At 40.1% G+C, this 26,404-nt stretch overlaps 1 protein-coding gene across 1 annotated transcript; it reads right to left on the bottom strand.

Moving 5' to 3' along the window:
* Positions 1-427: 427 nt before the first annotated feature.
* On the bottom strand, positions 428-23,835 carry bmp7b (bone morphogenetic protein 7b; the record flags this gene model as incomplete). The annotated part of the gene is made up of 7 exons (XM_079239402.1): positions 428-577; positions 896-1,006; positions 2,204-2,280; positions 3,323-3,523; positions 6,320-6,468; positions 8,652-8,844; positions 23,436-23,835. The coding sequence occupies 7 exons, from the start codon at positions 23,833-23,835 to the stop codon at positions 428-430; spliced, it is 1,281 nt and encodes a 426-aa protein (XP_079095528.1).
* Positions 23,836-26,404: the final 2,569 nt, after the last annotated feature.

Below are 26,404 nucleotides of genomic sequence, written 5' to 3'. Positions count from 1 at the left end.
TCATTGTTTTAAATGTCTTGTATACACAGTAGAAAGCACAAACTGTTTGTGAGTGTGTGTTTTTGTGGATTTGTTGTGAGAAATCCTAAAGGGAAAGTCCACCACAAAATTAAATAGTCTGTTGTGCTGCTTATTTCTTTTGTGTGTTTTGGTTTTAGTTGCTGGCTTTTGGAGACATCAACCGTAGCTGGGGGTGTCAGGCCAGAACATTTGCCACCAGAAATGTTAGCACATAACAGTAAAAATGTGATTTTTTTGATGAGGAGGGGAACTGTCTGTTTAAATTGGCTTAAAGGCATGTTTGGCCTCAAAAAAAAAAAAAAAAACAAGTTGCAAATATTCCTTTTGCAGTATATCAAATGATGGCACTCTTTATTTTCTTCTCAGTGTGCGCATATGCATGTGTCCATGTCAGGACGCAAATAGTCTAGTGGCAACCGCAAGCTCTGACCACCATGTTGCGGTACTTCTTGAGGATGACGTTGGAGCTGTCATCAAAGTAGAGCACAGAGATGGCGTTGAGCTGTGTGGGAGCACAACATGGTTTAGGAACTGTCTCTGGATTGATGAAATGAACCTGGAAAGAAAAAGTAAGTAAATGTTAAAGACATCATTATACCAATGATGAGAAATAAGATGGAGTTGAAAGCAGCATAAATCAGTGATGAAAAACAACAATTTTTTTCATGAAAGTTGCAGAAAAATTTGCCAGTTTGTTGTGTGTTAATCCCAGTCAAACCAGGAATGGCAATTTACATTGCAAGAGCAACTGAAGCCTTTTAGCTCTTCAAATGCGGCAGCAGCATCGGTGACTACACTGTCTTGACATATGATGAGATGATTAGACTGTGAACATGACTGTTCCATTCTGCTCCCTGGTTTCATGGTTACTCACAAGTGTTTGCACAATGGCATGGTTTGTGGCATTCATGTAGTTGTTCAGCGGGAAGGCACACTCTCCCTCACAGTAGTATGCTGCATATCCTTCTGGAGCAATGATCCAGTCCTGAGTATGAACAGAACACAGAGAAAGAAGAACAGGTTTTTAAATGCTCAGACTCTGTTCAGATGCATTGCTAGACCAGTCGTAAAAAAAAAAAAAACTGTTTCTATTTCATGCTTTTAGAAGTCCCAGTTGTATATCATTTTTTAAATTGATCAACTGCAGATGCTAACATCTCTGACCCACAAGAGCATGCGTCCCTCAGTCCCTGTCATATTGAAAGGTTTGATCAGGGGAAAACCTCAGAGTTTCTCAGTTTTAAACAATGATAATGTAATTTAACAAGAAAGATTTGGTTAGAAAGTAGGTTTCAAGTAAGAACTAAATGTCAGTCGGACTCCTGAGGCTTTGTGTTTAGCATGCTTCCTCCACTCTCCAATGTTATTACCTTACTAATCGTTATGAATTTGTGGCATTGCCTATAAATATTTTCAGACACATTTTTGTGTGTTATCTATACTTTTTTTTTTTTTACTTTTGGTGTGTCTTTTTATATAGTTAAAATTGAACACTAAATGGTTTAAGGTACTGTGTTCAGGACAAGGTAGATTTTCATTGAACCTATCAGAAAGAATGCAGATAATGTGCAACAAGATTTGCTGGGTCATGCCCTCTCTGTTTCATGTCTACTTTACAGTACATGCAGTGATGTAGTACAGGGAATACGCAGGTATACGGAGTATACCTACTTCTTTTTCAGTCAGCATTGAGCATACCCACCTCTAAGCCCCCTGTGATGCTGCTTTTACAATTACAAATATTCCTACACAGATACTGTACCTACGTGGTCCAGCAGATGGGCTAAGGTTACCCGGGCTACATCAGTGCAGGTAGCCATCAGCTGCGTTAACTTTAGACATATTAATGATATATGTATATATGTCTATTGCCCTGTCTCTCACTAGTCTGTGTGCCAGTAGGCTGCTGATTTTTTTCTGGGTTACTTTTATTCTGTTTTAAAATAAAACAGTGAAAAATTAAGCGTATACCCACTTCATGAGGGACTACTACGCCACTGAGTATATGTCATGCAATGGTAAATGCAAAATTCTTCGCATTAACTTAGTGTGTTACTCATAGTCTTCCATATAAGACTATGATGGATTTATGAGTTTTTCTCAGATTTCTAGAATCATAAAATGCTGGGGATGTAAGCATCTCTATAGCCAAGAAAGAAATGGTAAAGGCTGCTTTCTGTACCTGCCACCCCAAGTCTCGGAAACTGACGTAGAGCTCATGTTTCTTACACGCCTGCTTCTGATCAGTGCTGCTGTTTTCTGCAGAAAAGACAAAAAGAGATTACACTTCTGTACAAGGGTTTCTTTTTTCTATTCAGTCAAAGGGAAACTATTTAGCGTTGTCAGGGCCTTGTCGAGAAGGAATCATAAAGAACAAACCTACATGCAGCAAGTGTTCTCCAAAACATGGATTTTCAACAGAATAGCAGAAAGAAATCACCTCCAGATATGGCAGCACTTTAGTTGTTCCAAATGAATGGGTCACCCTGCATAAAGGTCATTCTGCTGCACTTTGAGTTTCCGCTGGATGGAACAGATGTGCACACAATGTAGCTTTGCCAGATTCATAACTCAAAATGTGATTCATTTTATCTCCTTTCTTCACTCAGCTCAGCACTTTTCTTTTACTTTTTTTTTCACGTGTAAAAAAAAAGAGTTTCTGTTTTCTATTCCAAAAGTATCTTTTTCTTCTTCTTCTTGTGACCACCGGAGCTCTGTGGTACATTAGCTCTTAAAAGAGGGTCACATTGGCAGTGATCATGAGCAACTGGTTCTCATCATCCAGTTCAAGACCACTGGTATCCAAAGTTCCAAACAGGCCCATTTGGCCCATGTGTCATAGTCCCAGTTGCCCCACAGCGCACCACAGATGTGTTCTGCCATAAAAGCCTGCGCTGCCTTACCTCCATGCAGGGAACTTGGCCCCAACTGCTCTGTAATGCTTGTGTAAATAAACAAAGACAGCAGAGGGACATTTGAAGCTCAAGCATTACAGTCTAATGTTTCAGCGCTTCACATAAACACAGCCCTCTCTCACCTCAAAATCAAAGATCTTCATCGCATGCTTTGTCTCACACAAAAATCCCAACGTTTCCGATGTCACACTTGTGGTTTTGTGTATAACTGCGCGCAGTGATGATGCACTTTGTGTTGGCCCCTCTATGAAAATGTACACAAATTCTTCTCATAAAAGATAACAATCATCTGCGTCCTATTCTGTGATTTCCGCTCAGAGAAACTACGACGCCATGGATTAAAGCAGCATTGAGTGTCAACGCAACACACACATTCCCGTGGTCACCTGCAACATTGGCCATTCTGAGCGCCTCTTGGCTCTTTGTGCCTTTGGATTTGTTGGGGTTACGTTTGGACCCTCCTGAGGCTGAACGGATGCTTCGCAGGTGCACCTCCGTGGCTTTGAAGAAGGCCACCATGAAGGGCTGTTTATTCTGGGGCCCATTCCGACCAATCAGCCCTGCCACGCGGGGGTTGATGCTCTCCCCTGTCAGAGCAGAGACAGAATGATACAACAGGTGTCAGTATGTGAAAGAAATCAGGATTTTATTGTCATGGGGCAGTTTATCAGTAAAGTTGTGTTTTTAAAAAGAAATAAATGTGGCTGCTTAGCAGGCCTGTTTCTTATGTGTGTGTGGTCCTTTCCTCTTCTTCTGTTGTGTCCATACTCCAACATTCAGTTTTTCAAATGAGATTTACCTCTGTGCATTCCTCCCCCTTTTTTTTTCCCCATTTCATCCCCTTTCTACTTTTGAAAAGCAAAGAACAAACGCAGTACTGAACTTCAAAGCTTCCCAACTTGTGTTTGTCTGTGTGTGGGGGTGTGTTTGTGCATGAGCAAGTGCATGCACTCCAGCACAGTCTAGCTTGTTCTTATGCAGAAAAATGTGTCTGATCACAGTTCGGTGGTAAATCAAGGCTTCAGGTCTCGGCTGGCGACAAGATGTCCCATGCACTTGTCTGTACATGCTCCCTCATAAAGCTTCACACCCCATCCAACATACAATCACACACTCACGAATACGGCCTCTGCAGCACACCCTCCCCCAACTTGAAAGCAGCACAGTGTCTGTTTTCCTCACCTAACATGTAACATCCTGCCACCCTGAGAAAGATAATATTTTCAACGCGCTCTTGTGCTGCCTGCTTTTTGTTGAGAAAGTTTTCCTCTGAAAACCATTCGAGCCTCATAATGAAAAACTCCTACAGCGATGTTATCCTTGGGATGGCGCAGTGCATTTTCCACATGCCTGCTAATGATGCTGAGGGTATGACAGATGATGATGGTGATGAATGACTGGTGATGACTGATGGACCTGATTTACATTTTTTGTGTACAGAGAGAAGAAATAACAGCTGATTCTCTGGCTTTTACAGTCCTGTAGTCTTATGAATGTTATTGTATCAAACCAGCCCTCATGTTTGATCAGCTGCGGTGTGATAGGTTGTTTCTTTTTGGTTACCTCTTTAATTCACTCAGATACAGTTATGTCAGGTACAGTACAGCGCGTGGACTCCAGCATTATTTGTGTTATTTTAGCTGATCAGTGGAAAACTTCTGCTGTTATTCTCTGTGGGTTTTTGGTTGTAGTCTGCGTTTTAATGTTTGGTTTCTTCAGCTGATGTTGCTCTCTCTATTTGTCCATTTTCTGCATTATTTTTAACTTGATGTCTGTGTTATTTTAAAGTCAGTTTTTACTCTGCGCTTTAGCTCCTGTTAACTTTGCTCTCTGTCGTGTTCACACCTGGTCTGTGTAGATAGCTTGATTTGTTCATTTGTCATTATCTTCCTCTGAATTAATTTCCTGTGGTTTCCTTTGCTCAGTGCAAAATGATCATCACTCGTTCTGATCCTGTGAGTAATGTTTGTGTTGGCAGCTTTTCACCTGTTTTGTTCACCTATTTAGTTTTTCATGCTTATTTCTGATTTTCTATGATTGAACTTTCTGCCTCCTCTGTTGTTGAGTCAAGATCCGTTTGTCTGCATGAAGATCTTCTACTACATGAACCACCCCACAACTTCCATGACTACTGGACTGGCTATGGGATTGAAGTGTGGAGGCTCTTGGCTTTAAGCCTCACATGCAAATTAAAGAAAAGGTTAAAAAAAAGAAAGAAATATTTGCACTTAAAGATGCTTCTAAATAAAATGTATAATTATAGTTGTCATTATGATCATTATCAGTAGTAGACTATTACTGATAATGATAATACTACTACTCCTACTACTACTAGTAGTAGTAGGAGTAGTAGTAGTAGTAGTATTCAACTGAATAACTGAAGTGCAAATACAGCATTACTTTGCAAACAAAGTCTGACAACAAAATGTAAAACAAAATAGTTCATGAAACAAAAAAACTGGTACAATTAAATAAAGAGCTAAAAAGTCGAAATGAAATCATTCAGACAATGACAAAAAAAAACAAGAGACTTAATTTAAGGAAATTAAAAATGGAATATCATTTTTAGGCTTTTCATGACTTAACCTTGGTACCTTTCCTCCTGTGTTTTTTAAATTTATTTATTAATAAGAATCACATTATCCCGCAAACATTAGGCCTCATTCTCCAGCATCTTCCCATGAATCTTCTTAAATTTGTTCTTAAGTTGTACAGTCTTTCACAAAAACCCCTCTGTCAGTTTTATGAAGGTTGTCATAGAGAGCAAGGATGGACCAACTGGGTCTACTTTGTGTAGGTAAACGCTCAGAAAATGTCATGAGACTTACAGGTGTGTGCAGACTCAGCCCTCAGTGAGACTGACAAGGAGAAATAACAAGCATAATGCCAAAAAAGTAAATAAAACAAAATAAATTTAAAGATGTAAACTCATTCTTAAATAACCATATGATGAGCTTGATTTCTTAATAAAAACTTATCATATTAAAACGACCAAGTTGTGATTAATTTTAATCATTAAATCTTACATTCTGCAGGTCTGGATGTTAAAGCTGACTGGGAAACTTATGGAGTGATGTTAACTGTTAAATGAACAGATGAGTAATGTCTATTGAACCAATGCTGTTAGGAAAACCAGCAATCTGTCTCAACTGCCACTTGATCTCGAATAAATCAAATAGATGAAAAACAGTTTAATTTTTCCCCTGAGGGAAATTAAGATATAAGAATGCAATACAAAAAAAGTCTTGCAGACAAGGCCACAATTTTAATCAATTTTTGTAAATAGGACATATGAATAAATGTGTTCATCGTTGGTAAATGAGGCCCATTGTTCTCTGTGACTTAGGTGACAGTAAATCTACTTATTAAAATGCCCATTTTACCATTTGTGTTCTCTAGGGCCAGCTGTAGACCCAAATTTCTGCCAGGGTTCAGGACCCAGTGGTTACTGGTAGCTGTCACATCAAACACCAACCAGCCCTCTTCTGCTGCCCAGATCACCCTGGAGTCCAGCAGAAACAGATCGGATTCTCTGGAGGAGACACAGAAAACACACTTACCGGTACTTAAAAATTTAATATGCACTTGAAAAAATAAACAATTAAATGTGGTAAATTGTGTAAAACCGAATAACTAAAGCAAGAGAGAGGGAGCGAATGAGAGTAGAGTGGCAGCATGAAACACAAAGAGAGATGGAGAAAGATAGGGAGTGAAGGAGGGAGGTGGGGAGGACTCCAGATGGTGAGGCCCAGGGGAGCATTTCATTTTCTTAATTGACAATAATGGCTTTATAAATGAGCGGTCCTCTCATACGCTACACAGAGTCCATCACTAGCTGGAATTCTGTTAGTGAGCCAGAAAGCCAATGAGAGGAAGAAGAAGAGAAAAAAACACAGTTGTGAAACAGGAAAAAAAAAAAAAAGAGTGTGTGAAACATAGAGAGAGAAATAGTGCATATCCAAGACAGGGCTGTTTTCCCATCAGTGAACACTGGGTTTTCTACAATCTCACCAATGGAGACTAAAATCCCTTGTCCTTCATGTGGCCATTCATGTATCCCGACCTATTTTCTGACTGAGCAGATAGTGTGTCACAGAGCTCTGGTTCATTCATGTACTCGAGTCTGTCCTTGGCAAAGGAATAAATGAATGTGTTGTTCCATCTGGACAACAGAAACCTTTAGGAGGGGTTAAGAAGAGCAGGACACAGCTCTCCCAGAGTTACATGCACCTACTGGTTAACCCAGACCAGCCAGGAAGAAAAGATGAGGCTAACTCCAGTTCTATTCGGAGAAAAGTCCAGTTTACAAAGATTCAAATATAAATAAATATATATGTAAAATATCAATTAGTTAAGCCTTGATTCTGTTGCTTTGGTTTCAGGGTCTCTGTGATGCAAATGCTGTACATCACTGTTGTTTACGTAGTGTCATATCATGCTCATCTAACGTTATTCTGCTAGACTGGCCTGTCTGGTTTAAGAAAAACGGCACCAGTGCTTCTGAGGGAGGAACGGAGATTCAAACAGTCAAATGTGAACTAAAACTGAAAAACTGAAACCAACTGCTAACTTACAGGCGATGCTGCTCTTTGTGCAAAGAAGGGTGTGTGTGTGTGTGTGTGTGTGTGTGGGGGGGGGGGGGGGGGGGGGGGTGGCATATGTATGACCAGGTGTGTGGTTTATATATATATATATATATATATATACATATATATATATATATATATATATATATATATATATATATATGTATATATATATATATATATATATATATATATATATATATATATATATATATATATATATATATATAAGTGAAATTATGTATAATCTGTGAACAGAGAATTATTACACGTTTCTACTAAGCAATTTATTTTAAGTAAATTCTGTAACCAAAAACAGGCTGAAGCTGAAGCTTAATTTTACTTATCCTTCATTTTCATTTTCATTTTTCATTTTCTGAACCGCTTAATCCAATTCAGGGTCACGGGGATAAATAAATTAAATAAATAAATTAAAGAAATAAATTAAATTAAATAATAAAGAAGAAAGAAATTATAATCAAGCTTTTTTGTTGTATAGTACCAAGCTATATCTGACTTTCCTTTGGCAGAGCTGTCATGGTTCCGGGATGTAGTTTCACTCAGTTGTTAAAAACCTAATTATTTTACTTAGTTTCTGTGTGTGTGAGCGAGAGACAGACATAGCAAGTGAAAAATTAAGTAGTTGCTATGAGATACAGTAAGATTGTCAGTTTCAGTACATTTTGAGGGACATTTCTTTTGTAGGCTATAACAGTAATCTGATAAATGTTTGCGGCATTGTGAGCATTTTTTCAACCCCAACCCTCCACAGCAGCAACTGGATCAGATAAAAGTAGAAAATATAAATGTCACAGATAAGATTAGTCATCAATAACATATCAATAAAAATCAATTTGTCACAGTTAAAAAAAAAAAATTAGCACTAAAATAATCAAAGTATGAATAGTATAATAAACTTTACAAGCAAGGATATACCCCATAATTCAGCTAGTAGGGAAAACAGAACTGATTTCAGATTTCAGAAAATGACCAATACCACAGGACAAAAGTTTTCAGTCTGGACTTCATGTGACTATAGGGACTGATGGGACATGAAGGACAGGAAAACTGCTTGGTAGCTGTTATAGTGAACCTAGCTCTAAACATATAACCATGCATCCCAACTCACCTGTCAGAGTGTTCCTCCAGCACCTGGTAGATGCTGATACGGAATGTCTCGTTATCATATCGTTCATGGATGAAGTCTTTATATATGCGAAACTCCGCTGCGGTGACAGCCTCACCCTCTGGGATTTTGGACAGATCAAATCTGAACTCTCTGTGATGCCGCCGCACTGGTAGGAATTCCTTATCGTGTTCCACTGCAAAACACATGAATCCAAAATACATTTTAAAGTATCCTCAAACCAACTGGATGTATTAAAACAGTGTGTTCAAATGAACCATCGCATTGCATTACAGGGGTTACAGCGTTTCTGCAGGCAGATGCAGAGGGCCTGTATGAGTTCATTTGAAACTTAAAAGCTTTTTTTGTGGTATTGAGTTGCAACTTCCAAGGAAACACAACATGTGTTTGCAGAACAGGCAGAGAATAAATGTCTTCCCCTCGTAGATTTTTTTTCCCCCTACATATTATTCCCTACACTCCATCAACATTATTTCCAAGCAAAGGGCTGACACAGCTTGTCAGATTCTGGGTGAGTCCCACATTAGACACATCTATAGATATGCAGTACACATGTTGGCTTATGATTGAAACATTCATGAGGCGAGCACAAGAAGCAATGCATCTGGTTCACACTGAGCCATGATAGAGAGATGCAGGCGGGCTCTGACAGCTTTATGAGTCCCTTTCTTCCTTCTCTCTTTCTTTCATAGCCCCTCTGAGACATCCAGTCTGCCCTTCATCTGGTTCTCATGAGTTGGGGCTATGTGTTTTGTGTACCCCATCTCCATTCCTTCCTCTTTCTCTTATCATCACATCCCTGTTTTCCAGTCCCTCTACCTCCAAGTGCCCACAGCAGACCATCCCAAGGATCAGTGCTTTGCTACTGGGTGCTATCCCACAGTAGGATTTTGGATACAGCAGACAATAATGACACTAATTTTCATTTCTAAAGTCATACAAGAGCAGTTTTTCTGTGTTTTTTAGCTAATATTTACACATCTAAGGTTTTAGACCAGCTGATTACATTAATGAAGAGTGACAGAATTAGAAGTATTTAGTCTTGTTTCAGGCTAATATAATAAATCCTGGAGAGATCTTATAGGCCTATATGTTGTATATGTCAGTGCATTATAATTTCTCTAGGAGATGGTGGAAGAATGTGTCACATCTATATAAAATAAAGACATGTCCCTTTCTATCTTTTGCTTTTGTATTTTGCTTTCATGGCTAAATGTTAGAATTTGGCAATAAAAATACACACAGTTACAAAGAATGCACAGCACCACTCAAAAGTTTGAACACACCTTAACCTTAACGTTGAATGACTATTTGAGTGCAAACTTTAAACAAGTGCTCTGGATCTTCAGTTTTAGATGTTACAAAGTCCATGGTTAGAATAAATGTAGCACGAGACTGTGAATAATAGCAAAATATTCATTGTTCAGGGTTGTCATATTACATTGTTTAGAGTCTACAAAAGAAGCTCTCTGTGTATACATTTTAATTCATCAAACATGAATTATGATATCATGAAAGGTTAACAGGAAACAAATATTCCTATAACACGTTTTCTGGTTAGACTGGGTTGTGTAGGGACTGTGAACGTTAATAATTATTTAATCATTAAGTTGAGAAAACATCTAACTTTAAGACCAATATTCACAACAGACTTCAAAACACAACAGTGTCAAGTGTCACCCACTCACCCATTGCTATTCACTAGTAATTACTCTGTTAGAAAGTATTAGATGGTCTACTGCTTCCAAACTCTGAAACTTAACATTTAAAAACAAGAAGAACAACAAAATCTTACACAAACTGTCCATAAAAATCCTAAAAATTAAGTCTGAAGTATGCAACAAATGCTGTAACAGTCATTAGCTGACCTTTTTTTTTTTTTTTTTTTACAAAACGCTCCTGCCCTGGTTACTCCTAATGGATAATTCATGCAAAATATCTTGACAAACAACAAAGCTGTGTACATGACACAGATTAAAGGTTTGCTGATTCTTCATTTCAATGTATAAAAAGTAGCAATGCTTTGAAATACAAAACAAACAGAATTTCAATACCATGTGATGAAGTTAATAAAATCAATAAAACATGCACAAAGTTGCCCAAACTTTTGCATCCATGATGTACAAATATCCAGTCATACACATTCATTTAAAAAATCCAAAACATATTGATAATGGCATGCTTGTGTATCAGCTGTAAGTAATATAATACATCTGCAATAAGATGCCTAAAGTGGTGTTATTTCACTGTATGACCTCCACCATTACAATACAACCCCTTTTGTTTAAAACTCTATTAAACCCAGTTGCTGAAGGATGAGGCACAAAGGCACTCCTGTCAGATGTTAGGGCAGAGCTGGAGTATAAGAAAGGATCTGCAGAAATTGCTCTTTCATCACCAACAGTACGATTGTTGGTTTCCCATTAAAAGGTCAAAGTTTGGGTTATCCTTGCCGTCCATTTAACATGGGTACACACTAGTTACACACTGAAATTATTTGAAAATCATTTCAAAACAAAGTTTTACGTTATGTAAACTTTGCTAGATGTTGTCACTATGAAGCCATCCTTCAACCAGCACCACTTTGGCTTTTGATTTGCTGGTTTTATACCCTGACTCTTTGGTCAATGCAAACACAAGTAGCCTATTGCTTTCTTTGTCCATCAGGCCTTTTATGCTCCAAATCATCCTGAACACGATTACAATGGCTACGGTTACATGATGTTTTTAATTTGGAATTAATAATTTGGAATTAAATATTTCGGAATTAACATATTCTCCTACGAGTTTACATGAAAATAATAATTTCGAATGGAGGTTTACATGAAACACGTCTTCACTTAATTCCTCTTTCGAGCTGCGAGTTGGGAAGGGTTCTGATTGGACAGAGGATGCACGTGACGTATGATGTATACCGGAAATAAACAAAGTTGGCTCCCTGCTTCTCGTCTTTTTAGTTGTATCTTGTAAAAACTACATAATAAGTACCAGTTCTGCCCCTATTTAAATTACAATTTTGAAGTACCAGCTCAACACAGCATACTACTTCACTTTTTGCAGTAACTGAGAAGGACAAGAAAGATAGACCACCAAACACGGAAGGGAAGACAACACGCGTCATTGGGAAAGGTAAGGTAAGAAGCATGCGTAGAATGACCAGAATTAACTCAGCAAAATAAAGTTCACATGACAGAGGAATTCCATAGTTCAGAATTAAAATGCGAATAAACCACCTATACATCGGAATTTAGTTTAATTCCGAATAGAAATTTGCATTAGGAATGAAGTATTCACATGGTCGTTTTTCATCAGTTCAAAGCGGAATTAACTTTTATTCGGAATTAAACAGGAACTAAAACTCCCATGTAAATGTAACAAATGTGTGAGCTGAAAGTAATCGCAGTAAATTTGATTAAATCTCAAACTCGTGGGTGTTATCAACTGACTTGCATGACCACACCTGTGGTCATTCACACACGAACCTATTCAAACTTGCCCTTTGTGGTGCATAATCTCAAAAGAATTTAATAGTTTTACACAAACACAGTGCGTGGACCCACTAGTCAAACCTGGATCACTAACAAGCCTCTTTGGATAAAGGACTAACGTCTTTGCTGTGCACTTTGGAGTTTTTTACTTTCTTCTAAATGTACAAAACCACTCTGAAAAAAATATAATAGTGTATTATATCTGTTATTTTTCAAGATTTTACTTCAGAATTAATAAACAATGTCAACATCTTTTTATCACACACTAATTTAATTTATTATTCTTGGGTCTCAACTCCAACTTCTGCTCGTTGTTGAAACGGTCCAAGAAGCTCTCCCTCCTCCTGTTGCCCAGTGCAGGTGCACTCCCTCTGGGGAGAAAGCCAGACCTGTTCTCCAGCCTCCAGAGCAGTCGCCCATTAACTGTTAGATCTTTTTTTTTTATCTTTGCAGTTGGTTGTCTCTGTAAAACTTACACAGTAACATTTGGTCTCATTTACATCCATTAATTTTACGATTACAATTTGAGAGCAAAAAAGAGCTAAATGTACAGCGTAACTTAAGTCTTTCCATCCCATAATTCTGCTTTTCTGTTTCATATATTATTATGGCAGTGTGGCAGTCATTAGATGAATGGAAAAGGTACAGTTAAAGCAAAGTGAGTGTTTATGATTTCCTGTGGGAGGAAGTGAGTAGCCATCACCCCACCTGTGTTACACACACCAGAAACATGACGAACACACACTGTGATGCCAGTAGTGGCATTCACTCTGAGCAGTCAACGTCCAAATTGCTTGCAGCTGTTACATAAAAAAAAAAATACACACAGCTATCACAGTATTACTTAGTGTCACAGCAGTGACACGATCATTATGGGTTTCTGCAATCCATGATTCTATAAGCAACAACATACACACACACAACCTCTGACACATACAAAGCTGTTTATTATTGATCCTGATGTCTGATTTGCTTTGTCTACTAATTCTATCAATAAGATATTTGCCAATAGCAGCGTTTTGTATAACTTCAGGGGACTGCTAGCCTCTTTATTGTCATTTGAGAAAAATTGAGGCTGAGGAACACCAGGCTTATTTGTAGACTACCTTTTTTCTCTGCTTGGATTTCCCAGTCTTCATGCCTTCCACTTTTCTTCTTCTCTGCCTGATTTACCCCTCTCCTGCTGGCCTGCGGACCTAAGACACTTCTACGACACCTCAGGCTTCGGAGCAGCAGCGGACAGATCTGACGGCTCACATTAGCCCAAGTGTCTGTTCAGCACCTTCACACCCCTTTAGTCCTGCCTTGCACGCTTCCGCTTCTCAGCAGGGGGGAGGGGATCTCACCCCTGGCACCGCTCTCACTTCTCTCAACTGACAACTTAAGCTTCGCCCCCCCCTCCCATCCCTTGAACTAACCGCTGCTATCTGTAATTCCCCCTACCTCCCTATAGAGCTCATTAACGCAAACGGCACACCTGGTACCCAAAAACCAGAAACTAGTAGTCACACAAAGTTGAGTCAGGTCGTTAGATGACGCAGTTCTACCTAAATAAAACGCCAAAAAAAATGCATAATAAACATGCATCATGCAAACATTCCTAATGCACTGTAATACATTTTCAGTAGCTCTACCCAGCATCTTAAATAGTGTTCTTTGAGCAGGTTGCAGTTTGCATAAGCTAAAAGGAGACCAGTGGAGAAAAGCAGAATGAAAAGAAGGGGCCGATCAGTTAAGATGCTGAACTATAAAGAGAAAAGACAGTTGGATCTCCTGAGATCAAGCCACTACTCACCGTAGGATGATTATCACATTAGGAAACATCCTGTCTACTACCAAGTCCTGATGACATCATTCCCTTGTGATGTATTTCCACTATAGCAGTGACTCCAGGGAATGAGTCAATGCTATAAGTTACACACACTTAGCAATCATTAACTTGCCAAAGTCTTCAGTGTGTGTGTGTGTGTGTGTGTGTGTGTGTGTGCCGTCACAAGTATATGCCTCTGAGTCTGTGTGCCAAAAGAAAATGTAACCACAGGATGAAAACCTTTACGTTGGAGACTTGTGGTCAGACCAACTTTTCCAAGCTTTGTAGCTCGACGGCCATTGAGAGGTTTCGAATTTACTCACAGCAGCCTTGCTGACCTCTTACTCTAACTCTCACTGCAGCCATCAAACATGCTTGCCCTCTTCACCCATAAACCCTTCGCTTGGTTCCACCTCAAGCTTGGCTGGGCAGCATGGACCACAGATTTATGCAGGTTATACAAACAGCTTGGAGCTGATTGTAATGTATCACCCTGTAAAATCTCTCTTTGGTCCTCTTTGTCTCACTCACTTTGACTGGTTTATAGTCAAGCAGGATGTTTTCCTTAAAACTAATAGTTTGACATTCCAAGGAAAACCTTTCCTTTTGCTTCCCACTACAGTTAGATCAGAAGATTGACACCATTCTCCCATCTGTGCTTTAATTATGCTACAGAGGAATGAGTGAGTACTCCTGCATAAAGTCCTTTACCATCACTGGCTTGACTCACATCTAATTTAAAAAACAAAGAGAAAAAAACGAGTCCTACTTGCAAGTCTGTCAGATTATTTCTCCAGCTTCAAACATTTTTATAAAATTGGTCACACGACTCCCTTCAGCTTCTAGTTTTTGCATACAGCTAATTAGTTGAATGTAATATTTCAAAGTTTTAAAGAATACTTATAAACAGTGACATAGGTATAGCAGTACTGGCCAGTTTTGAATTATTACCAGTGGTCTGCTTGATTAACAGCTGGACTGGTGTTCTCATGGGAAAAGAGGCTACTTTCCATATGATAAAGCAAATTAATCTACTTTATATGTGCACGTTTAACAGACTGTATGGAACTGTGAGGACTTAAGATTGCAACCACATAGTAATTATCCCCTTCCAAACTCTTAAAGTTGGTTGGGACATGATTTTCACCTCAAATGTTTTTATTTTTGTCTTTTATTCCTCCTGTGACATTTAATCCAACAGCACTTTGGAGATGAGCAGATAAAGGATGAGAGGTGCCAGGTGCTACAAGCGTGAGATGCTGGAGGGTGTGTGAATGCAACATATGTTTTTGTTGTTTTTTTTTTCCATTAGACAGACATGAAATGGGCTGACTGCCTCTGGCAAAGGCGAAGCAAACAAAGAGTTTAGTCATTTTTAATCAATAACCTGCCAAAAGGACAATCACATTTTTGTTTTGCTTTTTCGCTATAATTATTTGTGTTATTAATGTAGACAAAGCAATAGGTTTCAGGGCATTTCTCTATTGCTACAGTTCTGCAGGACATGTTGAGCAATCTTAGATGCAGGAACGTGTAAATCAACATGTTCTCACGCAGGACTAATAGAAGAGATCACATTTTACCGAGCTGGCAATATTCCCAACAAGCTAACCGCAGTGATTGTGACACAGTGACAAATAAATCATAGTCAAATGATTTAATGAATGAAGAAACAACATTGTGTGAGCAGGTAGTGAGTAGTACCTAATGCTAAGCAATGGATCTCTCTATACTCATGTTAATTTAGACATCTGTACTTCCTCTCAAGTGCTGGATAAAACAACTACAAGACATGGAGCTGCAACCATTCAATTTTCCCCCACTCATTCACTCTTCCCCTCATCCCCTTGTTTTTATGTTCTTTAATTTAGAGGCCGCAAGGGCCACACCCTCATCATCCAGCCAAGCCACCTCTTATTATAGACCTCAGGAAAATTCACATGTCGAACACTCATTGGCACAAGTTGGGCCTTTTTTACGATTTCCTCCTGCATCCTGGTACGGCATCTTGTGCACACATGATGGGCACATTGGCACCCTGATTTTAACAGCTTGTTGTTTATTTAGTGAAATCACAGCCCACTCCTTTTTCTTTTTTTTTTTTTTTTAAATAAAGAAAATAGCTGTGAAGCCAATCAGAAAGGAAACACAGCTGTTCTCTTGCCTAAATAAATAGAAACCTGCCACAGCCAGTTTAATATTCCATGCTGCACAGATGCAATATTTCATCACTTATCATAAAATCACTTGTGCACAGTCGTTGCTTAGCTTTTACAAGCTTTGATTTGAATGCTGGAGCCTGTGAGGAATCTGGTCAGTATTACGGGCTTCCGCTAACGCAATCTTCCACTTGAAGAGCTAACATTCATTACTCAGTGCAGCTGGTGACTGGGCAGGGTAGGTGGCTCTAAAAATGTGTTTTACTGTGCACAAACCCACACATAGCTGCACTAAGCTGAAGGCTGCCATAAGCATGTGATTTCTCATGACGGAAAGAATTAAATACACTTCCTTTAAAGACATGCATGGCATCTATCTTTCCTCTGCTTAGTCCTTTATTTTAAATTCCTATTTCATTCCCCCTCTCTGCATCTGCTTTATCAGTGTGCTAGCACCAAGCAAAGAGTTTTGTGTTTCCTTTTGCAGCAGTAGATCTATTGGTCCCAGGATCTCTGGCTGTGCCCTGACAGGCCAAATCTGCCCTCCCAGCCTCGCCGCTTGGTACCCACAGTTAAAGGAGCGCAGGGGAGTCTTTAGATGCTGCTGGTCACTGATAAAGAGAGGCCAAAGTAACCCAGATGTTAAAACGTGGCTAATAGGGTGTAAGTAAGACTCATTCATTATCTATGTTCACACAGCTTACGTTAGTGAAGTACTATGTCAGTTTGTTTCAAATGGATTTTGCTGTTCGTGCCTATGTTTTTTATTGTTGCAGCACTGGAGCTATGGAAGCATAAGAACACAATTCATAGCAAGAGAGTTAACTTATGAAAAAAAAACTAAGAAGAACCCAACATTCCTGGCAGTGAAGGAGGTCAGTCCATCATGGAAGCAGAGCAAGGACACCCGTTGCTTTGTACATCTGGGCTTTTTGACCACTGGCCACATTGTGAAGTCCCACCTGCAGTGTGTTTCATCATCTCTCTCAGCAAGTGCCTTAGCTTGGCCAAGTACACAGAGGCTTTGCTATGTACATCCAGATGTCAGTCTGAACCTTCAGGTTCAACAGGTGAATCCAAAAGATCATAAATAGGAAAAAAAAAAGATTACAATTTTCCTGGATCTCGCTTGCTGTGTACTTTGTAAAGCTCATGCATGGAGAGAATCTTATTCTGCCTTCATAGTATTTATTTACACGACGGAATTCAATGTAATACATCACATCATGGAGTGCATTATGAGAAATAACCTGATGCGAAGGCCGGGCTATCTGTACCAACTGTTACATTCCTCTGCCTCTGCTTACTCCCTGTCCAGCAGAAAGCAATAAAACATGCCCTCAATAACACTAATTAGCTCCAGAGACATTCCTTTTGGCTAGATAGGAGTGAACATGGGTTTCTCTCCTCACTTGTGTGCAAGCATGTACATGCACATGCATGTATTTTTAGTTCACTGGGAGTGTACACAGAAGCAATGACATAAATCTACAAGAAGAGGAAGGCATACAAACAGTGTCAAGGACGGGCTGCGCTCACAGAGGACTGACCTTCAACAGATACTTTGTAGTCCAAACTATTTTCTGGCCCTTGTGTGAAAAGCCTCCATAAAGACGTTTGGGAAGCTGCTTCTAGTGAAACATGCTGGGATAAATGAACTCATCGATTTGCAACAACTGACAAAAAGTCCACATACAAGCGTGTATAACTGTGTGTGTGTTGTCTGCGAAGGCTAAAAGCAATGATAAATGAAGCAGAGACACAGCAATAGCTGTGCTTGAGGCTTAGAAAAAAAGTGTGTAAGTGTGTATATGTGTGTATGTGAGAAAAGGTGGGGAGTGGAAAAACATACAAAAGAACTTGAGAAAGTGTTGAAATGTTTTATGTCTGGGAGCACAGAAGGTTTAAACCTCCAGAGGTGAGGGCCAGAGCAGGAGGTTGGAGACTAAACACCACACAACTCTGCAGGGACATGACGATGCAAAACTAATGAAAACTGGGAGGCCAGAACTGATAATATGGCTTGTTCAGGAGGATAGTAAGGGAAATTTAGGATCAGATGATCCCGTGTGTGGAACAGACTTAAAAAACTGGACCAGACCTGATAGGAGAGGTCAAGTTAAGGGGACTTGTTAAACTCTGAAAAGATAAAGTTTCTCTACACAGCTGCTTTGGCCTGCAGACAGAGGGAAACATCTGTATTAACCTCAGCACCACAGGCAGCCCACTGTGGAGAGGAATGCAAGAAGCAATAGAAAGAAGGGTGGGGAGAGAATGAACGCGAGATACGAGTATGTTTTTAGACATACATATTGGAGTTCATCACTAAAGAAAGACATGAAGAGATAATACTCGTAAGATTACAGCATCATTCCTCTGCTGGCTAAAATATGGCACAATGGCTTCTGAAGTGCAAAACTGTTGGCATGGTTCTGTCTCAAACTAAACCTCGTTACATACTCCATGAGAAGCGAGAACTGTTTTCTTGTTCTCACGGCTCTGAGAAGAAAATGACGTCATTTTGTTCTCGCGGACGCGTTTGAAGACATTCTCGACACATCGGGCTGGCAGAACTTTTTTCTTGCGGGGCTGCGAGAAGTATTGTGTGATTGGTCGGACGTTTGAGGTGGGCGTCGTTAACACGGAGAAAGCATGAAGCGGAGTTGCTGCTTCCGCGTTTTTGCTGTTACAGGTAAAACGGATTGTTTTAATAATACAACTGATCGAGGTGGTGAGAAAGTACAAACATTTTTACATGTGACATTAAAATCCTCTGACCCAGCCGCGTGCACAACCCGCCCAGCCGCTGACGAAGTTGCTCTTTAAATCTGAAACTAGAAAAGCACTTGGAGAGCGGAAACCTCCACCAAGCACAATGTTAAAGAATCCTTTTAAAACATTCCTGTATCCAAACTGTGATCCGGATCACCACCAAAATTTAATCAGTTCTTCATTTTTACATTTCCAACAACTCTTAAAATTTTTATGAAAATCCGTCCGGAACCTTTTGAGTTATCTTGAGCACTAAGACGGCGGTAAAAACATAACCTCCTTGGCGGAGGCAACAACCGGGTTCATTGCAGATAAAAGCAGACATCGCCCCCCTCAGTGATCCCTCCCCGCTGCAGACGTGCTTCTCGTGTAGTATGTATGGACCTGATGGAAAAGAAGTTTTTTCTTGTTCTTGCAGCCTCGAGAGCAAGAACTCAGTCTGCTTCTCGTGGAGTATGTAACAAGCTTAAGTTGCCAAATTGACATCTCTTCCCTTGTCTGTTCTTAATAATCTTGCAACTAAGCCATAAAACAAAGAAAAGAACTGAAAGACAACCGTGTGGCAGCTACTATGAATGCGGACAGAAAGCCATGAATGTTGGAGAGCCAGGTGGTGCCCCAACAGGTCACCAAGGTAACACAGAGGAAAATTACCTGCTAGTGCTCTGACTCACTCAACACACCAAGTCTGTGTAACACTTGTTCCTTCCCTTATCACAGCCTCGATTTGCTAACATATAATCACAACTTTGACATGAACCATTTCTACGACATCATAACTTTATGTCAGACATCTATAACGTAATACAGTTAGTGCAGCAATGGCAGGGAAAGAAATCAGAGAAGCTTGTTTGTTTACTACTTTTTGGGGTTTTTTTGGGATTACATCTGGTGCTGATTAACAGCACCAGAACACTGAACAATTAAATGCTCCCTGGTAGCACATATTTTCCACTGGCTTGATATTTGTTCACAATTCAGATGCTTTTACTTAACGACAACTCTGTGTAGTTTAACATAGTGAAAAGATGACTCACATCATTACCATTACATGGGCAGAGACTCATCAACTTGAGGTTCAGTTACTGTTAGACACTAACATGCAGATGCCAGATGATAGTCCCCATCATGATATGAAACATACTGAACTAACATATATAATGCAGGAAAATAATAAAACATTGCACGGAATAATCAAATCTATGCAAAAAGCAAAAGATCAGCATAATTTTCTAATCAAAAATGCCCAACAGATCTCTGCTACATCCCTGTTATCAATAATAAGATGAGAAATTGAGTTTCACTGCTGACTTATTGTCACCAGGTTTGACTTGAAAGACAAATCTGGCGATGCTGCTCATTTTTCATTTCCAACACACCTCATAAATTTGAACAAAAACATTTATGAGCAAAGTACTTTCAGATAGTAAGTACTTTTTGTTGAGCCAAAGGCTAATAATATCCATGCTGTTCTACAATATCAAAAAATGTAATTTTAGGAAACAGACTATCTGAAAGCTAAAATAATTTCTAACACATCTTTGGGAATCAGTGACAATGGAGTTGGAAAATATGGGGAAATCATTGAAGAACAATGGGTAACATAGCATAGGTTTTCTTAACATTTTATGCCAATGACAAGATAATACCATGTCGTCAATATTCCTGAATCAACGTTTTAGATAAAACTGTCTAAAAGTTATCTTTTTAACTCAACTCAAACAACTGTGTTTATCCAAGAGGGGTTGCATGAGAACAGGGGAAACATGGAAGCTGTGACTAACACACTTCATGATAACATCTTACTGTAAAGGACTTGATTCCCCTCCTTCCCACATGCACAAACACACACATACAGACACAAAAATACAGGTGACAATGCTGCTTTTCTTTCAGTCATCCAGAATGCAAATAGCAGACATGCAAGTCATCGGACTTTCCTGCCGCAGGAGAGGACCAAACACCAATTTCAGGTTGGACTTTATTAGTGTTTTAGTGTCTCTAGGTTTGCAGAGGATGACAGCCGAGCCATACATGGGAGTTTCGTATAATTGTACTACACAGGCCAGAGTAGTGGCCAACAGCAATGGAAGCTGTGGTGTGTTAAGGAGGAAATGCTTTAATTGACAGTGGCTGAGGGCTAATGCTGCCAGAAACCAAATGTACGGTGGTAAATAATCATTATAGTCAGACAAAGAAGCAGTGGCCACCTTTAGAGACTTGTGCATTGTGTTAATTTGTTGGTGTGTTATCATGGCGTGTCCGGCACACACCCAGGGCTTGGGTGACTTGTGTTGCATGCAGTGGTGTGCGTTCTGAATGTATGCTGTAAGCCATTTACACAGCTGGGCTTTTAAACTGCAGTGACTCAGTGGGAGGATGTCGCTAGCCAGGGGTCTGTCCTAAAACCCTACACCGACCCTGGTAAGCTGTACTGGACTCAAAAGCAGTGCTCACACAAGCAAACAACACAGTGCATCCACTGCTCCAGAGAGTGACAGTCAGCATGGAAGAGAAAGGATAGTCAAATTATTTTACATCATACAAGTTTGGATTTTTGATACTGTATATGTGTAATTGATTAGATGGGCAGTGGACACTAAGGGAATAAAATGATGGACTAGTGCATAAGGACAGACAACTCTGGAAGTTGTAACACAAATTCTGGATAACGTACCTTGGATCTGTGGTTATGGAGATATGCAAAACTTTAAGGACATTTCTAAATAAAAGCCATGCTTATTTTGCTCTCAGTGAATCTAAATAAGAAAACAAAAACCACAATGAGCAAATGTGGAAAGGAAGGAATTTACAGAGGAAACAGACTGCATTTGATAGCCATCAATTTCATCTTCCTGCTTCCCTAATTTTCTCTCATGTGAGAGGTAATAAAGCATCAGTCTGTATTATCTGCTCTTTTGAATCTAGCTGCTAGGACAACCATTTGATGGCATCAAACAGCACACGAGAACAAACCCAATGATGAAGCCCAGTGACATTTACAACTCATGACATGATGCAACAAATGCCCACTTTATATCCTTGAGTGACATTCTCGGGAACCTTGAATATGAGCCCTGAGAAAGAATTAACCTTTGCAAAAAGCTATTAGTAATTATATTAACCACAAGGACCACATTACGACTGACTTTCTACAAGACTTTTAAGGTACTAAATAAAATTCTTCTCTCTTGCTGCTGTAACCCATCTTGCAGATGCCCTTTAGGACCAAGTTTCTTTTGTCTTTGTCACTCAAAAGTGCCCCTCTACCTTCTGAGCCAACTGCAGCCTTGGCCCTTGACTTTGTGAGTCTCTGTGGTGAAATCCATCTGTGTCACAGGCTGTTGAAAATAGTCACAATGCAGCAGCTCCCACAGTAATTACACAGTGCAGCAGAGCAACCAGTGTCACCTCCCTCTCTTTTGCCAGGAGTCTCCAACAATGATCTTTCCAGGACTGAATGCAAACATCAAAATTTAAGCAGAAGTAAGCAAAAGAAAAAAAAAATGGCTTAGAAAAATTTCACTATCATATGTACCTGCACTGAATTTTATTTATTCTTTTCTTTGCTTTTAACACGCTGATGCTATTCATTTGCAACAAAATTTAAACTGTTTGTTTGCTGATTGAATCTAAGACAGTTGAAGTATAATAAGCTGTTTCTTTATCCGTGTGTCTGGAACTACCTTGTGATTATCTGCATTTAGCTGCTTGTGACCAGTAAGACAGAGACACAGTGATTTCTGAGACTTTTAGTGACTCAGTGAACAACATTTAACAGCTCGCTGGAGTGAAGTCTATTCATCCACATCATGACTCAGTTTGAGGGCAACTGACTATTAAACTGAGCTTATATCAGTATTGAGTGGCATTGTTTTGTGGTTTATATGTCTACAGGGATGTCTCCAGATTAGAGTGAAGGGAGGACCCAATGCACTTTGAACCCACTCTGCTATTGACTTACTCATTCTTTAGATAACACATGGCTGACATATTAGCTGCTTGCTGGTCCTTCATCCACGGCTGAGTACCTGAACACTACTTGCTTGCACAGCTGCTAACAAAGGATTACAACAGAATTTGACTAGTGGCATTAGCTACACCTACGTGTATGTCAACATGGTTATTGTACTAGTATTTTCCTATGTGCACACAGGTGTAACAGCAGAAAAACACATCATTTTCTCATTAAGCTGAAGCAGCAAGTATAACGTCACAATAATTTGCTTTTCCACCCCCTGAGTCATAGATATCATTTGATGGAGTGTAAGAAAAATAACCTCAATTAGTTGCATAAAGTGGGGTGAGGGCATAAATATTTCTAGCAAAGCCCTGACTGCCAAAAGTGTATTTAAAAAAATAGAGTAACAATATCAATCTACTAAACTGACCCAGATGAACTGACAGGTCTGAGTCGAAATTCTGTTGTGTTAGTGATAGTGGCTGTTCAACTTAGAGTTCATTCTTCCTAAAATGTTTTACTCTTGATCCCACTTCAATAGATTTAGCTGGAAATCTTAAAATAATGAGGGCCTACCTAAATTCACAAAGCTCATGACCATATCTGCATCGTTCAAGAAGTTGTTGTCTTGCAGACTGGCTATTGGGGGACCCTGGGTCGTGAAGACGGGCTTGTAGGGGTAGGAATATCTGTTGTCGTCCCCGTCTATGGACATGGCGTTGTACAGGTCCAACATGAACATCGGAGCAGCATTGTGCTTTCCGTGGAGGTGAGGTCGCGGCCGGTGCGGTAACCCCAAGATAGACAAGATCTCCCGTTGCATCTCTCTGCGCTCCTGGCTCTTCAGTCTACGGTGGATAAAGCTGGAGTGGAACTCATTGTCCAAAGTAAAGTTCGTAAAAATTGTATCCGCCAGAACGCAGTAGTTCCAAACCAAAAGCAAAGCGGGCGCACGCATGTCCAAAATCGGTGCCATGATGCTCGCCGTGCGTAAACGCGCCCCGATCTGTAACACCGAAACTATTAAAATATTCTGTAGTATTAAACTTTTAATCAATTGGAAGCCTGTCCCCAGAATCCAAAATCAGTCAAAGACCCTCATGTTGAGGGAAGTGTCTCCAGACGAAACATCAACTTAATTTCAAAGTCCTTTTATTGATTGCCTTTTTTTCTGGGCGGATAGAATTCGCGTGGACCACGGTGCTCATACAAAAACATGTGCTCAAAAGCTACTGTGGAGCAGCCTGCAACTGCAGAGAGGGGGCTGAGAACAGACGCATTTCACTGAAACAAGTTGTGAGGAGGCGCTGAGTGCTGGGAGGAGCAGGGGAGGAGGGAGGGAGGGAGAGAGGAACAGGAACGCGCATATCCTCTGGTTATCTGTTGGAGATGGGGCGAGAATGGCTTTTTTTTTTACCGGCTGGAGAGACGTGCACTTCCAAAATGAGATTTGCATTTTGATCTGTTCGTCACACAGCACTTTCCCACAATTCCCTTGACCTGTGTGCCTGCGCAGATTCAGCAATGAGAGATGTCAATATAATAACAATAGGGCATTAAGCCTAAGTGTTTTGATGGAAAACATTCTTCATTATAGGGAGTAATTGTTTGTGTTAACCACGGAATATCGTGGGAGAAGTTTAAACAAGCAGTTGCAACATTCCCACTATAATACTAATCTGCAGGTGCACTCCCTGAATACATAGGGTCCTGTGGGTTGGAGACTTTAAACTCAGTGGTCCTTTGATGTGGAAAAGACACTGCTGCAGCTCCATAAACACAATTTCATACTGCATGTCTGAATATATCCAAGCTTACTATCCCTTTTGGTTGAGCAGGAAGTTTGTGACAAAAGCAGCAGTGCGCAGACAGAGCACAGACTGCAAAGGAGGGGTGCAGATGTTTGGCAGCTGCTTCATCTCCCCATCTGCCCCCCTGGCACCAGCACCTCTTAAACACCACACTTTAATGGAACGCTCCTGACCCTCTTGCTCTGACACAAGCGGAGGGATTTCAGATGGCCCAAAAATGACTGCTTTATCTATACAGAGCTAACTGCTGAAGGAGTGGAGTTTTAAAGGCTCTGTAGTAGAGATGCTTTCAGGCTACGCTTTGCCAGATGATATTTATGACAATAAAATTAGACTTCAATAGCACAGAGAGGCTGCCAGAAAGCTTAAAGTATGATTGCAAACAGAGGGAGGAAAGGAGGCTGAGAGTGTCTTGGGTTTTTTTTTTTTTTTACACTTAGCACACCTTCCTGCCTATTTAATGTGGTCGTTCTTGTCTTCAAAGGCGTTCCGCTCCTCTTTTTCCAATGACAGCTCAACATGGCTTAGAGCACAAGAGCTTACATATCCTGCCACTACCTATTTTGTATATCAAATCCTCTATTTGCTTTTAACTGGCCTTTCAGTAGTAGCCTGTAACGTATAAACATTTCTATCCGGTGTTCAGATGGAATCAGCTAATGGCCGTGGGCGTTTACATTACAGCAGTTTCCGACAGGGATCTTGAAAGGGTCTTACTTACAACTATACATCTTCCTCTCTTTCTCACTTTCTTTTCCTTTTCTCTCACTGCCTCATTCTTCCTGCTTTCTTACCCTTGATCCAAGGTTGGTGAGGTCAAATCCCCCCTAGTGCTCTTCTAACAACCCCCCCCCCAGCTTCCAGCTCAGTTTGTGCCCAGAGAGGGGCTGACAATCCTAGACAGGACAAAAGGAACAGACCCACCTTTGTTTAGGCCTCCATGGGCCTGGTGACAGTCACAGTAAACAGTGGGCACAAGTTGAGGCCAGGCTGGGTGAGCTGCACTGAGGGGCCTTTGACAAGGGGAAACAAAGCAGAAAGGCAGAAAAAACTAAGTTTGAAAGGTCTGTCTTTGATGCATGTAGGATAAAGCTACCAAAAGAATAGCCAAGAACCTCACCACGCCGCCGCCCCCACCACCCACCATTTTCCACCCAAACTGTGTCACCCTGAATGACATAATTAGAGAAACATAACCAAGACAAATGGGGACAAACGCTGTCATGGCCTAAAAGAAAGTGTTAACAGTGCTGCCAGATGTAAACCTGTTTGAACCATTTGAGGACAAACTGTGACGAAGTGCATCAGGAATGACGCTGTTAGAGCTCGTGACTGAAATAACAGGGTTATTATGTTCAGTAGCTTCTTCTGGTTGTGTATGATTGCGTTTTGTTTTGTTTTGCATTGTCTTTTTTTTTTTTAATTCAGCACACACATGACATTTTGCTTGAAGCATTGTGACTGCACATCCACATACCTTACTATGATCTAAGTCAATGTGAGCAAATCCAGCCCTCTTCACCACATTCTAACAGGTTGGAGCATGACGCAGAGCTCCAAAGAAGACCACACAGCAGTGCAGTAAAACATCCCTAGAAACTCCTTCACACCCCTGTAATTCTGTCATCTGTTCATCACATTGTTCTCTTTTTCTCCCTCTTTTTTATCTTTTGTGAGAGTCGGTGCTCTTCCTGTTCGCTCGGTTAACTTTATTTATGAGTGCAAAGCATTTGG

The sequence above is a fragment of the Telmatherina bonti genome (genome assembly GCF_933228915.1).
Source record: "Telmatherina bonti genome assembly, chromosome: 4".
In the NCBI taxonomy this organism is placed as follows: Eukaryota; Metazoa; Chordata; class Actinopteri; order Atheriniformes; family Telmatherinidae; genus Telmatherina; species Telmatherina bonti.
Note: the sequence above shows the minus strand (reverse complement) of the source record. Positions and strands in the feature narration are given on the sequence as shown.